The following is a 16,269-nucleotide window of genomic DNA, read 5'->3' as shown; positions in this document are numbered from 1 at the left end:
TAGGGAAAAATATTGTATTTGATATTGTATTTTAGAATAAAAAATATTTACCTTTTCAATGATCACATCTTTTTCATTTGGATTTTACTAATCCCTGATTAGGTAAAGTGAATGCTGGACAACTGTCCGAAGAAAAACTCTCTCAATTCATAGTTAGTGTACATGCATGCAATGTGAGATCTTCAATTCATATACACATCGGAAAATGTGTTCATGCATGCAATGCCAGATCTTCAAGCCTACAAAAGAAAAATGGTTATGAGTTATAATACTTTATAAGATTCACATTTATAAAAGTGCAAAAACTACGAGAGATGAGTAACCTTTCTGAGATGTAAAATCAACGAAAACTCAATTATTGCTTTCATCCTCATCAAATCTAATTATGCCGACCTATACCAGCCCATGCTTATTAACTATTTGGCAATAAGAAATTATCAAATGGGCAGACAGGGATGATCCACACCTGTCAAATTCGACGACTCTTTAATAAAATAAACATTTTAGATCTTCGATTGATCAGTCACATATTCATTATTTATGGTACGCATATAATAATGTATAACTTTTTCCCCTTTGGGTTTTCGTTTTTTCTTCAAAAGTCACACCGACTCCCATTTCCAAATTTTAAAATTACCTTTTGCTGTATAAGGCAGGTGGCGTAAAAAACTTCGAGAATGATAGATACCTTTTGCACTTGCCTTTATTTATTTTTTATATAAAAAATAAATTAATGTATTTAAAAGATCAATAATTTAGTTTCCAAATTCACATTATCTATCAAATTATTATTATTTGTAAATGTGCTATTCAACTGAATAATGACCAAATTAATTAAATGTACAAATGGTGAGTGTGTGTTGTTCCCATCCTCCAGCAAGACCTAGACTTCCCATTAATCAACAGAGATGAATTTAATTACGTTACTTACGTCGTGGGTTTTGAGGGGAAGGGTGCTGTGCTGGTTCAGGGTTTGACTGGTTGGGTTGGATGCTTATTGCACTGCCGGCTGGTTGAGTTGTGTTTGCTTTGGATTAAATTGTCATGAGAGTTTCGTCCATACATTATTAGGGCATTTTTCAGTGTTGCTTACGGAATGGAAGAACGTTTTGAATTAAGTTGTCATGAGAGTTTCGTCCATACTGATAACAAAGTTCAATGAAGACGTAGGAAGAAACTTTGAGAAGAAGCTTGCAATTTCTTTTATTAATTTTCTCTCTTTTTCGATCTACTTTACAAGGAACAGTATCTAATATTTATATGACAGAAGCACTTAGCTTTGTTTCAAAAACAATGGACTATGCAGGCCCTTTGTGAAAATGTCGGCAACTTGGTCTTCAGTATTGACATATCGAACCACCAAATCATGACGCTGAACCCGTTCTCTGATAAAGTGAAAATCAAGTTCTAAATGCTTTATGCGAGAGTGCAAAACTAGATTACTACTTAAGGCCAAGGGATTATAAGGAGTAACCCAACTCCTTATAAGCAATGGGGGGAGTAACCCAACTCCTTATAAGCCCTTGTTAGGTTTCTTAACTTTTCAATGTGGGACTCTTTACCTTCACATACATTATTAGGGCATTTTTCAGTGTTGCTTATGGAATGGAAGAACGTGAAAACTTTTTTCTTTGTGGAATCTATCCTTCATTGTGGCATCCAGCAACACCTTCTTTTCTTTATGTAGATTCGTTAATATTAAAGTAAACCAGCAAATTCACAAGGAAGAAGGGCAGAGAGATAAAGAAAGAGAGAGACGAAAAGGGAAAAGGAGAGTGCAAATGATGAAGGAAAGAGCTTCCAGCTGCTTCTACTACTTTTTTACTACTTTTAGCTTGTTTCTTTTTCATCAACAAGGCTATGTGTTCAATGTGAAATTCGAATCCAAGCACGCAACATACTTCAAATTTGTTGATCTTTTAATACTTTGAATCCAAGCGCGCAACATATACCAGTTGGATATTGTTGATTTTTAAGTCCATTTTGTACTTGATATATGAATGATGAGCAAGAACTGGAGATATATATATATAGCACACCACGCATTTTATTTTATGTATGTGATAACCCACATAGCTAATACATCACAATATATCACATATATATGAAATCCCTTCATGCACTTGCCACAAAGAAAAACTTACATAAAACAAAGCATTACTTATAATATTAACCAGAAAAAGCACGCATTAACATACATATATATGTATGCTTTTGATATTCGATTATGCCTTGGCAAAGTGAGCATCAAGATCCCTGACGAGGGTAACCATGAGACCAACAAATCTATCTGGAGCTTCAACATCAGCATTCCGTTTCTCATAGTGAATCGTCAGGTTGGCAACGCTAACATTACCCTTCTGAGCGAACTGATAAATGCCCTTAAAGCTCTTGTAATACTTGAACATTTCTCCGTCCAATCCAGTCAGAGTTGCCGCCTTGTTCTCGTCGTCGTACTCAACCTTTTCCTTGAAAGTCCCAACTTCGTCCCCTGTCACATTTATTTCATAACAAAAATATATATATATATATAAGCTCATCTAATGATATAGTTAACAACGAAACGGAAAATAATTAAACTTCTCCTAAGTGGGTTCACCATATAGTTACTTAATTACCTAGATGATAATTCCAGATCTTAACAGAGCCGTGCGTTTCCCAATCTCCTTCATGCACCTGAACGCCTTTGATATGGCCAGAAGAAACATTTGGGATGAGGTGGGCTTGGCCCTTGAAGATTTTGTAGAACTTATCAGCAGGTGACTTGAGTTCTATTTGAGTCCCAATAAAACCGTGCAGAGCCATGCTTATGCTTATCAGTTTTGAAATTTGATATGTGTGAGGCAGAATGTTGAACAACGTATAACTTGGCTTCTCCTTAAATACATGTCAATACAGTAAAATTGCCTGATATTTTATATTATAACTTTAAGCGGTGGCAGGTGGTTGCTTCACATCATGAAACTCACGAAACACATGAAACACATTTACTAATGATCACAATATATGAGGAGAAGACAAGTAATAAAGGTTTTGTTTACAGTGTTTCTTTTATTTTTTTGTGATTTTATTTTTGAGTTACAGTGGTGGCCGACGCTCCAAGAAAGCAAAGACTGAGTCAAAACAGTTATTGGCCCAGAAAGGCCAGTCTCCGAGAAAAACTCTCATTCAACTGGGATAACACTTTTTGCTATTTTCGGCTAATAATGCAATGACATGTAGGATAACTTTTTCATATGTCATTATGTTATTGGTCGTGAATAGCAAAATAGTGCTATTCCCGTTTCATGTAAGTTTTTTTCCAGTCTTTGGCCCGTCATGTCGTCCGCTAGACTGTCCAAAATGAGAAAGTATTTACTGAGTGAATCAATCTCAAAAAAATTGGGTGCTGCTATTTTCACCCACTTATTTTATTTTTTTCCTCACCTTATTTTCCCACCTACCATATAAATTTTAAAAAACACAATCTTATTTTTCCACCCACCAATATTCCTAAAATACCCTTTTAATTATTACCTCATTTTCTCTCTCCTTTTATTCTCTCTGCTCGTGTTTTCTCTCTCTCTCTGATGGCCTACACATCTCTTTCTCATTTTTGCTGTATCTTATTTTCCATCTCTCACACTTCATCTCTCTATGTCTTTCATGTTTACTATACATCTCTCTCTGCCTCAATGGAAAACACACCATCTCTCAAATCAAACTTCCCCTAGTAGATCAAGACCTTGTTCTTCTTCATCAAATATTTCACCATGTATTTCACTCTTCATCACATCTTTATGCAAAATATCCCTCACCAAATCATTGCATTCCTCAAAAACCAACGATCCATTAACCCCCAAAGCCTTCTTCATCTTCTCATGCCTCAAAAAATCCTCAACCAAACTGGTTTTGTAAGGAACGTTTTTTGTGTAATCAACAGAGCCCAAATCATAGAATTGTTGATTCATCCCCAGGGTTTCAGATTTTTAATTTGTTTAAGGAAAAAAATCAGAGTCCAAGAAATACTCATCTCCCAATGCTTTAAGTAATCATAAAGATCTTAGAAATTCTGTTCAAATAGGATTTCCTTACTTTTTCACCAAAATTCTCTTCAACATCAATTCTCTTGTTATTTTCTTCTTCATAATAATAATTTGATTGAATGAATAAAAAAGATAAGAAAATTATTTGAGAATTAAGTTCTGAGCACTGAAAAATCATAAGAAGAATCATGAGTAAGGAGTCGTAGCTTTCTTATGTTTTTTTTCTTTCTGTCAAACGATAGGGTTCGTGAGAACTTGAGAATTCTATGTATTTTTTTTTTCCTCTTTCTTTTTCCTTAAGTCCTTTTAAGTCATTTTACAATAGGATTAAATTTGTCTTTAAAAGTTTAAAGATAAAGTTGATTGGAAAGTATATCAACACTCAAAAAATTTTGTGAATACTACATGGTACGTCTTATATTATAACACATATATAAAATATATTACATAACCATACTACCATAATATTCTATAATCTCTCTATAGAATGGCCACATCCGCATTCAATTTCATATCTTTATTGATTTTTAGAAGATTCCAAATCAGATATTGATTATTTTAGAGGGCAGGATTTAAACATATTCACGTGAATGGCCCACTTCTACCAGGACCGCCCTCTAAATCTAAACCAAAAAGATCTATAATATGAGAAAGCGTTTGGCGAAGGCATGTAATGTATCAGCATGAATTGACAGTTGTGTAGTGAACTGTTAATATTGACATTCGATTAAATTAGAATTATCCATTCTTAAATTATAAAATGTGACTCATGATACTCGTGAGTTCTTTTTAAATATTTTTAATTCGACAATACTTGATTTGCTTTCATCATCACCAAAATCTAGGCAGACCCCACGGCTTAAGACAACTTGGCAATAAGAAAATAGAGATAATCAAGTGGGCAGGCAGGGATGAATGATCTCACTCATCAACCATCACCAGCATTATTAACAAATACTAAATATTATTATAGGTACACACTTAAAATTTATATTCCTTTTTCTTTTCCTTTTGGGCTAATTGGATTGATTCTTTATTTAATCAGAATATAAAAGTCATAACCAACTCCCATTTCCAGAATTTAAAATTAATAGCTCCCAATAATTTGAAGAAAGAAGCAATATTGTCGAAAAAATATTATAATTTAGAAGCAGCACCATATTTTGTCATTCCTTAAAATAATGTATGAAGTAATCTGTAATTGTGCATATTCAGCATATCAGCATATGTATATACATATAAAGGCTGAGACTCAGAGCCCTCAACCATCCACCCATCAGCCATCCAAAATTGAGATCCAGTTAACAATTACATAATTACAAGGGCAAGTAAAATGGATTATACAGAATTATCTTTGGAACACATGCGATCTTGCTCCTCACTTATTTAGCATATCAGGAATATCCTTTCTGGAAATAACAGTAACTGGAGAGGCAGAAAGGCGATTGTGTTTATCTGAAACCACAGGGTAATCGAGTTTCTTACTGTCCTTTTCCTCTTTGTAAGACTTTGCAGGCGATGTTGATCCAAATATCTGTACTGTTAAGCTTCCACCTGCAGATAAACATGAACCAGACATGTAAATGCATATGGAAAGCAACCACTAATAATTATAAACATCAACTAATCAGTATTTCCCTGTTTGAGTTTGAATATTGGCACGCATTAAGGTTAATTTGTCAAACTTTTAGCCAATAGAACATCTAGTTGACAAACCGACTAGTTGAGCACACTACCCTTCTCATTTCAAGCAACAACAGGCAGGTGCAGGGTTTCAGAAGCACATCTTTAAAATCATTTAATAACAAAAGAATTTAATTCTTCTATCCTGGGAAAGAGCACAATGAAGAGGATATGTACGTTCCTATTCCAATAAAATCATTTAAACTTTAACTCATGGATTTTTAAATAACATACTGAACCTAATTATTGAAATTCTTATTCTTCTCAAGCTTGAATTTGACCAATTTAAGCTTTACTGAAATCCTATATAACCACGTAAATACTCAATTCTACTAAGATACAAGCTGGTTAGAAGGTGAGCAGCAGATTTATAGTCCTAAAGTAGATATGTTAAATCATAAGCATTGCATCTACTAATGGTAAGCCAATATTAGGTAATTGGTAGTTTAACAATAATAGCTGAATTTACTTTACCTAGCACCAGTGCAGCTCCAATCCAACCAGTAGTGCCCCACCTTTCCCCAAGGAGAAACCACGCAAAACCAGCACCCCAGACTGGCTCCAAGCCATAAATTATTGCTGTTTCTGTGGCTGATACATCACGCATTGCAGCCATCTGTAAAAGTAATTCTCTATTTAAAAATTTAAGCTAAAAACGTTTCAAATAATGCTTGGGATTTATTTGGTTTAGCAAGAGCATAAGGAGTATCCTCAACCAGAGGTCCTATAATCTACAAATGTTCATTTGACATAACCTGTGTATCCAATGAATCCCAGGAAACACAGCAACGCAAGATCAAATGGTTGACAACCTCAGATGAGCATTTGCACATACCTCTACCCATAAGCATAGACCAGTCGAGAATATGCCCGAGTACAGTGCAGGTATCCATGGAAACACCACCATCCACTCCCAGAATATCTTCCACGTCCACAATGATGGGTTACAATCTTGAAGGCCCCCGGACCCTGATCCAACGCAATACCACATTGTTGACATGATAGCAACAACGCATACCTAAATGGAATCTTAGTACCTTAGAAGACCACCGATGAATATTAACAAGTAGAATTCATTTCATATCTAACAAACATGGACATAATGACAATATATACTAACCTCATAACCGAGCAGAGGTAAGAAATTTTCTCTTTTCGTGTTTCTTGAAATGTGTTCAGTTCTTAACATATGGATACCAAAAAACACAGCGCTTAAGAAGTTCAACAAATCTCCAACCTGAAAAGGTTTGGAAGCATGCAATTTTACTAAGAGCAAGAGAGAGAAAGACCGATCACCAATTATATAAAAAATCACAGATGATTCTATAAACATCTTATCAAGTGTAAGACAACTCACACTGGGTGGAGATCCGCTGGATTCCAGCATTGCAACTCCTATGATAGACATGAGAGCTCCGAACCAGGTACGAGCGGGGACTATTGCTCCTAACATACCATCAAGCAATGGAACTATAACCACCTGTTAAATTCACCCAGAAAATGCCAACATTGTACCTTTAGGTACACCCAGCAAACAATCAATTTGCACACCTATATATGCATAGAAGGTTAACTAAGAGACTTACAGTGAACATGGATATAAATGATGCGCGACCAGCATCTGATGTTAGCAATCCAAGAGCCTGCATGAGATACCCTAGACTGACCCAGAAACCCAACTCAATCCCTGCATTACGGGTATGAATATCACCTCGTGCTCGGAACACAAATGGGATGAATGGAATGGCCGACACAGCAAACCGAACAACAGTAAAGGCTGCTGGGTCCATGATCGCTTCCACCTCTTTCACAACCGAGAAGTTACTAGCTGCAACAAGTGAAAAAGATGAGTGGAACAAATTAAAATTGTGATTCATGCACTTTCAATACACCATACGAGCCTGGACTTCATAACCCAAATCGCTTTCACTTCCAGAGGTTGAAAAGGCCGCAGTTGGTTTGCATTATGGATCAGTGGTTAAACATCTCTTGAATAATAGAAAGTAAGTTCTGCCAACTCAATACCAATGCACAGTAAGCTCTTACTTCCTAGCGGGAAGACATATATAATTTTCACTTCTGATTGAACAACGAGTTCTTTCAAGTTTCCACGCTGACTTATTTGTGCTTTCCTATTGATTCTCCCACTAAAACTCAAAATCATCTCTGTGTTCAGTCACTTCACTTGCCCTTTACCCTATATTTTTCTTGAGCTACCATTACACATTGTCAAATGTAACAATTTTTTGTTCTTTTCTTTAATTTTATGAGCAACCGGACATAAGGCAGAGATGATTTATGGAAATATTACAATTTTAATAATGCTCAACTTTTAGGGAGAAAAAAAAAAAAAAAAAGGGAAGAAACTTTACCATAAACAACGGTGATAACGTTGAGCAAAATGATGCTTCGAACTTTCTTAGAGGCGAAAAATATCCTTCGCCACAGAGATCGTTTCCCAAAGAAGGACTTGAAGCTTAGGGTCGTTATTCTATTTTCGTCTTCAGATCGATTTCCATTTGAACTTCTAACTAATTTGCTTGGATTCGGACTCGCACTATCCAATTTCAGGGGCTTTCTCAGTCCCTGCTTGGCAGTAGATTTAGAGCTACTAGAAGAAGGAGAAGAAGAAGCCGTGAAACGAGGCCGTTTTTGTGGAGCTGAGTGGAAGGAAGAGAGACTTGAGGAGTTAGAAGAGCATTTAACTGTGACGGTGGCGTGGGTCGGTGAGTTCCATGACCATCCACATGGTGATTGGGCAGCCATGGCTCAGAGCCTGAGAGCGCTGAGCAGTGCAGAGGACCGAGAGAAACTTCTCGCTGTGGCTGAGAGAACATTTCACCCGCTAGACTCGAAATTACTGAAAGGACCTTGCATTGGCAGCCGGACAAAATATCTGCAGCGTATCGATGAAATGTCAGTTTAGTCAAATGGCAGCTAAAAACGACAACGTTTGGGTCCTCCTCTGTTCCTCTTAAGAACAAGCAACGACAATTCGGTTAGTTGAGAGAATGAGAAGAGTGATGCACATACCATGGAGCTCCAGAAGAAGCCATTGCATGATGGGCATGACCAAGCTTTGGTTCAATCTCTCACTTCAACCACTTGCCTCAATTCTCCAATTTTCTTCTCTCACCCAAACCCAAAACCCCTCCAATCCACCAATTGCTCTGACCAAGCAAGTCTTCACCACCCTCTTACAATCATGCTCTTCCTACCCAAACCACCTCAAGCAAATTCATGCCCTCATCCTCACAACAGGCCTCTCTATCAAGAACAGCCTCATCACCCAACTTCTCACCAATCTCACACTTTTAGGGGACATGTCCTATGCCCGCCAATTATTCGACCAAATGCACAAGCCACGCGTTTTTCTATGGAACACCCTTATCAAAGCCTATGTCAAAAATGGTATTTTTACGGAGGCGGCTTTTGTTTATAGACAAATGCACCTTCTGGTTGTTCGTCCTGACCAGTTTACTTACACGTTTGTGGTCAAGGCATGTGCTGAACTGCCCGAATTATGGGCTGGATCAGCTGTCCTTGCCCATGTGGTGAAATATGGGTTGGAATTCGTTGCTATGGTGAGGACTGAGCTGATACTAATGTTTGCGAAATTCGGAGAATTGGGTATGGCGGATTTTCTATTTGAAACTATGGTTGAGAGAGATTTGATTGCTTGGAATGCTTTCATTGCGGCTTGTGTACAAAATGGCAATGCTGGTAAGGCTCTTGCATTGTTTCGCCAGATGGATATAGCTGGAATTAAGCCTGATGCTGTTAGTGTTGTGAGTGCCTTTTCAGCTTGTGGTCAATTAGGGTGTTTGGAGAATGGGCAAGAAATCTATGGGATCATGAGAAAATATGGGATTGTTTGCAATATAATTGTTGCCAATGCACGGCTTGATATGTATGTGAAATGTGGTAGCATAGACATGGCTGAGGCGTTGTTTGAGGATATGCCTCAGAGAAATGTTATTTCCTGGAGCACTATGGTAATAGGGTATTCCATAAATGGGGAAAGTGAAAAGGCATTGAATATGTTTTCGAGGATGCAAAAACATGGAGTGCAACCAAACCATGTCACTTATCTTGGAGTTTTGTGTGCATGTAGCCATGCTGGGCTTGTAAATGAAGGCAAGGCTTATTTTAGTCACATGGTCCAATCTGGTAACAAGAATATTCGACCAAAAATAGAGCACTATGCATGTATGGTTGACCTTCTAGGCCGGTCAGGACATCTTGAGGAGGCCTATAATTTCATAAGAAGTATGCCAATTGAACCGGATTCTGGGGTGTGGGGAGCTTTATTGGGTGCCTGTACAATCCACCAAAATGTTGAACTGGGCCAGCATGCAGCTGATTTACTTTTTGAAGTAGCTCCAGATATTGGTTCATATCATGTCTTAATGTCAAACATATATGCGGCTGCTGGAAGATGGGATTTTGTTGATAAGGTGAGGCTCAGAATGAGAAAAAGAGGTGTTAAGAAAATAGCTGCCTACAGCTCCGTTGAATGTAATGGGAAATTCCACATTTTCTATGGTGGAGACAGATTGCACCCAGAGTCATCAGAAATATATGAGAAGTTGGAGCACTTATTGAGAGAATTGAAGAGTATAGGTTACATTCCAAATACCAGCTCCGTGTTTCATGATGTAGACATGGAGGAAAAGGAAGCCACACTGAGCAGTCACAGTGAAAAGCTTGCCGTTGCATTTAGTCTTATAAATCTAAGGCCTGAATGCCCAATTAGGGTGGTGAAGAATCTGAGGATTTGTGACGACTGCCATAGTTTCTGTAAATTTGTATCTAAAACTACCAAAAGGGAGATTGTCATGAGAGATAAAATCCGTTTTCATCATTTTAGAAATGGTGATTGTTCATGCAACAACTTTTGGTGATCGCAAGAAATACTAATGACTGGCATATGGTGATTGAAGAAGAACCAAGGATGAGCTCATAATAGATACTAGCTATGGCTCGAAGGTAACTATTATATTGCCTACGTCAATGATACCTGAACTAGCTTGTGCACTTGTATTGACAAAGTATCAACGGCAGGCAACAGATATCTTATATTTGGCGATGCTGAAAAAGTGGACTTCCTACATGAACTTCTGCACGGCACTAAGAGGTTTGAGGAAAGCAATTTTTTTGGTGGAGAATGTTTAATTTCAGTTCGTATACATCACCAAGGAATTTTGACTCAGGTTGTGAAACAGTGCGTAATGTTTGCCACAAAAATCTCATCAAGATCCTTGGCACTAGAATAAACGCCTAATGGGAGCCTTGAGAAATGGCTATACTCTCACAACTGTTTTCAAGATAGATTGCAGAGACTAAAGGTAGTGGTGGATGTTGCCTCAATATTTGCATATCTCCATCATGGTTATTCAGTATCTGCCTCGCTGTGATAAAAAGGCAAAGCATTGTCCTTCTTGAGGAAGGTATGGTTGCACCTGTATCTGACATTGACATTTCCAAACTCTAGGGAAACAGAGCATCTTCAATACTAATCAAGACTGTTTCTACGATTTGGATATATGGCCGTGGAACTATGTGACGTTTCTAATCTATCATCTAGGTTATGACCGTTTTCTTCTTCATTTGGATATGGTTTTATTATTTTATTATGAAGAAACCTATTTTGAGTTCAGCAATGAATGTTGTTCTTATTCTTTCTCAGAGCTTATTACAGAAGGGGGTAGTATCTACAAGAGGTAACGTTTGCAGTTATGGCATAATGTTAACAGAAATTTTCACTAGAATAAAGCCGAAAGATGAACATTTTGCAGGAGAACTGGGTTTGAGAGATTGGATTGGTGACTCATTACATGGTTCAACAGTTAAGTTGGTGACACAAATTTGCTAGGCAATGAAGAAGATCATTTTGTTGAACGAGAAGTGTATATCTTTTGTCTTTAGACATGGCATTCATCGAAGATTCACCTGTGGAGAGGATTGATATGAAATATGCGGTGACAAAATTTACGAGAATTAGAGGATGATTTCTAGCAAATATTGGCTTTGAGGTAAAGAGCCAAGCAATGTTTTTGGTATTTTCTTGTTTGTTTACTCTATGTAAAGACCATGTATGCATTTGTACTTTGAGCACTTTCAGTATACATGTACATTAACAGGTGCAAGCTACCAATTCCCCCTGCACAGGTTATGTTCATTTTATGTTGTTTTGTAATGTTTGCAAATGTTAGCTTTGTTGGTCTTTCCGTGCCTGCATTGTTGCCTCTCATCTGCTACGAGACCCTTTATCCTCTGTGAGTTCCCCAAGCCCCTTCTCAGTTTCCGCCCCTTGTTTTTTTTTCTCATCCCCTCCACCTGATCTTCGGTTGCCTCTCAGACCCAAAATTTCATATAAGCATTATATAAAAAATGTTAGCATTTACAGACTTTAATCTGCCATGTTATATATTATAGATCAATGGAGCTCATGTGAAAATGTAGAGAGAAAAACTTGGAGAAGAAGAAGATGAAAAATATCAGTCTATTTCTCACTCTTAGTCATGCACAATCTGTGCAATCCAATATAACAGTAAAAAAGAAAGAATATTCTCTCTTACACAATCAAATCTAACCAATGATTAGCTACCCTATGAGATAGCTACACTTGGCACAAATCTACTACACCTAAGACTACATCTTAGCTGTCCATTTGGACTGTGATCCAAAGGCTCACAATTTAAGTAACAAACTCAGCTAAATCTCTTATACTTTAACACTCCCTTCTAAGTGTTTAGCTGAAATAATTCCAAGCTTGCTCCTTAGATATTCAAATCGATTCCTTGCCAAAGCCTTAGTGAAGATGTCTGCATTCTGCTCATCAGTTTTGCAGTATAGCAGATCAATCTCACCATTTTGCAAAGCATCTCGGATGAAATGAAATCTTCTGCTTATATGTCTTGTCCTGTGATGATGCACAGGATTCTTTGTTATTGCAATTGCAGAAGTGTTGTCACATAGGATTGTTGTAGCCTCAACTTGTTCTTCACCAAAATCAGATAGAACAAACCTTAACCAGACTGCTTGAGCTGTAGCTTCAACTGCACTAACATATTCTGCCTCTGCAGTGGATAGAGCAACACTGCTCTGCTTAACAGATGCCCAAGAGAAAACACCTGATCCAAGGTGAAAGGCATAGCCAGATGTGCTCCTCATATCATCTTCACAGCCTGACCAATCACTGTCACAATATCCAACCAGCATTGCCTCTTTTCCTTTCTCATATGCAATGCCATAGTCTAGAGTACCTTGAATGTATCTAAGTACTCTCTTAGCAGTTCCCATATGTTTCTTTGTAGGTCCATGCATGTATCTTGCTAAGAGACTTGCAGCAAACATGATATCTGGCCTTGTTGCAGTCAGATATAGTAAGCTTCCAACAATCTGTCTGTACAGCTTTTCATCAGCCTGTTCACTTCCATCCTCCTTGGATAACTTCTCATTCATAGCAAGTGGAGTTGACACTGCTTTACAGTCCTTTAAACCAAACTTGTCCAACAGTGTTCTTGCATATTTTTTCTGATGCAAGAAGATGTAGGGCTCAGCTTGTATCACACCCAATCCCAGAAAATGATGCAACAATCCCAGATCTGTCATTTCATATCTCTTCATCATTTCAGTTTTAAAACTCATCACCAATTCTTCAGAGCTTCCTGTGTAGATGATATCATCTACATATAGTGAAACAATTAGGATTCCACTTTCTGCAGCTTTCACATATAATGTAGCCTCACTAGGACTTTTCTGAAATCCTGCAGTAGCAAAGTATGAATTAATTTCTTCATACCAAGCTCTTGGAGCTTGTTTGAGACCATAAAGAGCCTTCTTGAGTCTATAGACTCTGTCTTCCTTGCCTTGAACCACAAATCCTGGAGGTTGATCCACATACACCTCCTCTTGTAGCACTCCATTTAAGAAGGCTGACTTTACATCAAGCTGAAACAGTTTCCACCTTTTCTGAGCAGCCAGAGCAATCAGTGTTCTAACTGTGTCAAGCCGAGCAACAGGTGCAAATGTCTCATTGAAATCAATTCCTGGCTTTTGAGTGTAGCCTTTAGCTACTAGCCTTGCTTTGTTTTTCTGAACAGAACCATCCAGATTTAGCTTGACTTTAAAGATCCATTTGACACCAACTATAGGTTTATCAGATGGTCTTTTTACCAAATCCCAAGTTTCATTCTTCTCAATCATCTCAAGTTCTGCTTCCATTGCCTTTTGCCATGCTGCATCCTTGACAGCTTCTTCAAAGGTTTCTGGTTCAATGATACAGATGTTGCATCTTTCATAGATCTCTGTAAGACTTTTGTATCTCAATGGAGTGTGGTCAATATCTTGAGTACCTGTGTCAACCACAGATCTTTCTTCATTGTCTTCTGTTAGCAACTCATTCTCAATTGAATGTTCTGCTTGCTTCACAACTGTGTCATAGCTCCCTTTCTCCTTTTCAGACACAGCATCAGTAAGTGGCACTGAAACACTGCATTCTTGCTGTGCATTCCAATCCCAGCTAGCTTCTTCATTGAATACCACATCCCTTGAGATAATCACTTTTCCAGTGGCAATGTCATATAGCCTATACCCTTTCTCACAGCTGCCATATCCTAGAAACACACATCTGTTGCTTGTTGAATCCAGTTTCTGCCTCTGTGGATTTGGAACATGTGCATAGCACACAGATCCAAACACTTTTAAGTGTTTAAGTCCTGGCTTTCTCCCACTATAGGCTTCAAATGGTGTTTTCTTGTCCAGAGCTTTAGTTGGACTTCTGTTTAGAACATATACTGCAGTATTCACAGTTTCTGCCCAGAACTCAAGTGGCATGCCCTTCTCAATCATCATACACTTGGCCATCTCCACTATGGTTCTGTTTTTCCTCTCAGCCACACCATTTGCTGTGGTGAGTATGCCACTGTAAGCTGCCTCTCCATTCCCATTTCATCACAAAATTTATTGAACTCATTAGAGGTGTACTCTCCTCCCCTATCACTTCTTAGTTTCTTCACCTTATATCCACTTTGCAATTCAACAGTGGCTCTAAACCTCTTAAACACTGTGAATACCTCAGATTTGCATCTCAAGAAATAGATCCAGCACATTCTTGTACAGTCATCTATAAAGGTGAGGAAATACCTGTTTCCTGCTTTGGTAACAGTTTGCATTGGGCCACACACATCAGTGTGTACCAATTCCAGTGGAGTTGAAGCTCTGCTGGTTGCCTCTTTTGGAAATGCCTTCCTGCAGTGTTTTCCAAAAGTGCAGCCTTCACGTACTGCATTTGTATTTTTGATTTCTGGCAAACCAAACACCATGTCTTCATTCTGCAGCAGTTTCAAACTCTGCATGTTTAAGTGCCCCATTCTCCTATGCCAAAGCAAAGTTGATTGGTTAATGCTTGCAGTTAGAGCAATATGTAAGTCTGTTTGAAGTTTCAAAGGAAAACTTCTATTTCCTTTCATATCCACTCTAGCCACCAGATTTGAAAGAGAGCTATCATCATAGACTTCTGCCTTGTTATCTCCAAAAATTAGGAAATATCCATGCTCCATCATTTGTCCAACACTGAGTAGGTTCTCTTTGAGACCAGATACCAATAGCACCTCCTTGATATATTTCCTTCCCATTTTAGTTTCAACCGTCAGGCTTCCTTTTCCAATAACATCAACCAACTGTCCTGTTCCCATAGCAACTTTTGCAGTCACATTCCTATCAATATCAATCAAAACATCTTCTCTGCCAGTCATGTGGTTACTACACCCACTGTCCAAGTACCATACCTCTTCCATGGACCTTTTCTCAGTTGCATTGTTAGCATAGAACATGGTTGGTGAAGAAGTAACCTGAGTAGCAAACTGAAGCTGCTGCTGCTGTTCAGGTTTCTTGCTATAGCAGTCTTTGGCAATGTGACCAAGCTTGTCACAGTTATAGCACTTTGGTTTGCCCTTGAACCTACATTCTCCATAATGCAATTTCCCACAATGTTTGCAAGGAGTTTTAGTTCCATCAGTAGGTTTATTATCCCACTTCTTCCCTTTGTCTTTCCAATTCTTCTGCTGCTTGGAATTCTGATTTCCAGTGGCCTTAGCTGATTTGGTATCTATACTCAGACTAGCAAAGGCCTTCTCAGTCTTGTTCTCATGATGTCTTTCCAATCTTTGAGCAAAGCTCTTCAATGAGGCTACCACCTCTTGAACCTCAATTACATCTAGATCCCTTGAATGTTCAATTACAGAACAGATTGGATCATATCCAGGCAGCAGACTAATTAACATTTTCTGCACAATTCTTTCTCTAGATAGTTCTTCTCCATAACCTCTCATTTGGTTTATTAGATCAAACAACTTTGTAAGATAAGCAGATAGAGATTCATCCTCTCTCATTCTAGTATATTCAAATTCTCTACGAAGACCCTGCAGTTTTACACTTCTTACCTGCTTATCACCATGAAATTTTTGCTTCAGGATGTTCCAGGCTCCATGAGATGATTCTTCATGAGAAATCCTGGGGAAGATCACCTCAGATACTGCTCCTTGAATCAACCCCA

The 16,269-nt window shown here is 38.1% G+C and overlaps 3 protein-coding genes across 6 annotated transcripts; 1 reads left to right on the top strand and 2 right to left on the bottom strand.

The window, feature by feature from the left end:
• Positions 1-2,025: 2,025 nt before the first annotated feature.
• LOC117615137 (MLP-like protein 328) lies at positions 2,026-2,989 on the bottom strand. Its single transcript, XM_034344149.1, has 2 exons — positions 2,619-2,989; positions 2,026-2,491 (listed from the first exon to the last, which is right to left on the bottom strand). The coding sequence occupies exons 1-2, from the start codon at positions 2,803-2,805 to the stop codon at positions 2,226-2,228; spliced, it is 453 nt and encodes a 150-aa protein (XP_034200040.1). The 5' UTR covers positions 2,806-2,989; the 3' UTR covers positions 2,026-2,225.
• A 2,176-nt stretch (positions 2,990-5,165) lies between these two features.
• Positions 5,166-8,604, bottom strand: LOC117614163. Of its 2 annotated transcripts, XM_034342879.1 has the most exons (7): positions 8,081-8,597; positions 7,295-7,536; positions 7,066-7,188; positions 6,829-6,945; positions 6,544-6,726; positions 6,183-6,324; positions 5,166-5,579 (listed from the first exon to the last, which is right to left on the bottom strand). In XM_034342879.1, the coding sequence occupies exons 1-7, from the start codon at positions 8,472-8,474 to the stop codon at positions 5,404-5,406; spliced, it is 1,377 nt and encodes a 458-aa protein (XP_034198770.1). In that variant the 5' UTR covers positions 8,475-8,597; the 3' UTR covers positions 5,166-5,403. The 2 variants fall into 2 exon arrangements, with proteins under 2 accessions (XP_034198770.1, XP_034198771.1); XM_034342880.1 differs by lacking the exon at positions 6,544-6,726 and having other exon boundaries at positions 8,081-8,604.
• LOC117614162 (pentatricopeptide repeat-containing protein At2g01510, mitochondrial) lies at positions 8,588-11,889 on the top strand. 3 transcript variants are annotated; one of them, XM_034342876.1, is made up of 2 exons: positions 8,588-10,697; positions 10,773-11,889. In XM_034342876.1, exon 1 carries the CDS (start codon positions 8,720-8,722, stop codon positions 10,610-10,612), a length of 1,893 nt encoding a protein of 630 aa, XP_034198767.1. In that variant the 5' UTR covers positions 8,588-8,719; the 3' UTR covers positions 10,613-10,697; positions 10,773-11,889. The 3 variants fall into 3 exon arrangements, with proteins under 3 accessions (XP_034198767.1, XP_034198768.1, XP_034198769.1); XM_034342877.1 differs by having other exon boundaries at positions 8,588-11,295; positions 11,398-11,889; XM_034342878.1 differs by having other exon boundaries at positions 8,588-11,431; positions 11,507-11,889.
• Positions 11,890-16,269: the final 4,380 nt, after the last annotated feature.

This window comes from Prunus dulcis, chromosome 1, assembly GCF_902201215.1.
Source record: "Prunus dulcis chromosome 1, ALMONDv2, whole genome shotgun sequence".
Classification (NCBI taxonomy): domain Eukaryota; kingdom Viridiplantae; phylum Streptophyta; class Magnoliopsida; order Rosales; family Rosaceae; genus Prunus; species Prunus dulcis.
Note: the sequence above shows the minus strand (reverse complement) of the source record. Positions and strands in the feature narration are given on the sequence as shown.

Excerpts from the sequence above, each read along its gene's own strand:
- LOC117615137 (XM_034344149.1), bottom strand. The coding sequence starts at position 2,805 with ATGGCTCTGCACGGTTTTATTGGGACTCAAATAGAACTCAAGTCACCT. Across the intron at positions 2,492-2,618 it reads GATCTGGAATTATCATCTAG|GGGACGAAGTTGGGACTTTC; the intron begins GTAATTAAGTAA and ends TAAATGTGACAG.
- LOC117614162 (XM_034342876.1), top strand. The coding sequence starts at position 8,720 with ATGAGAAGAGTGATGCACATACCATGGAGCTCCAGAAGAAGCCATTGC.
- LOC117614163 (XM_034342879.1), bottom strand. The coding sequence starts at position 8,474 with ATGGCTGCCCAATCACCATGTGGATGGTCATGGAACTCACCGACCCAC. Across the intron at positions 6,946-7,065 it reads CCAGCGGATCTCCACCCAGT|GTTGGAGATTTGTTGAACTT; the intron begins GTGAGTTGTCTT and ends AAACCTTTTCAG. Across the intron at positions 5,580-6,182 it reads TGGAGCTGCACTGGTGCTAG|GTGGAAGCTTAACAGTACAG; the intron begins GTAAAGTAAATT and ends GTTTATCTGCAG.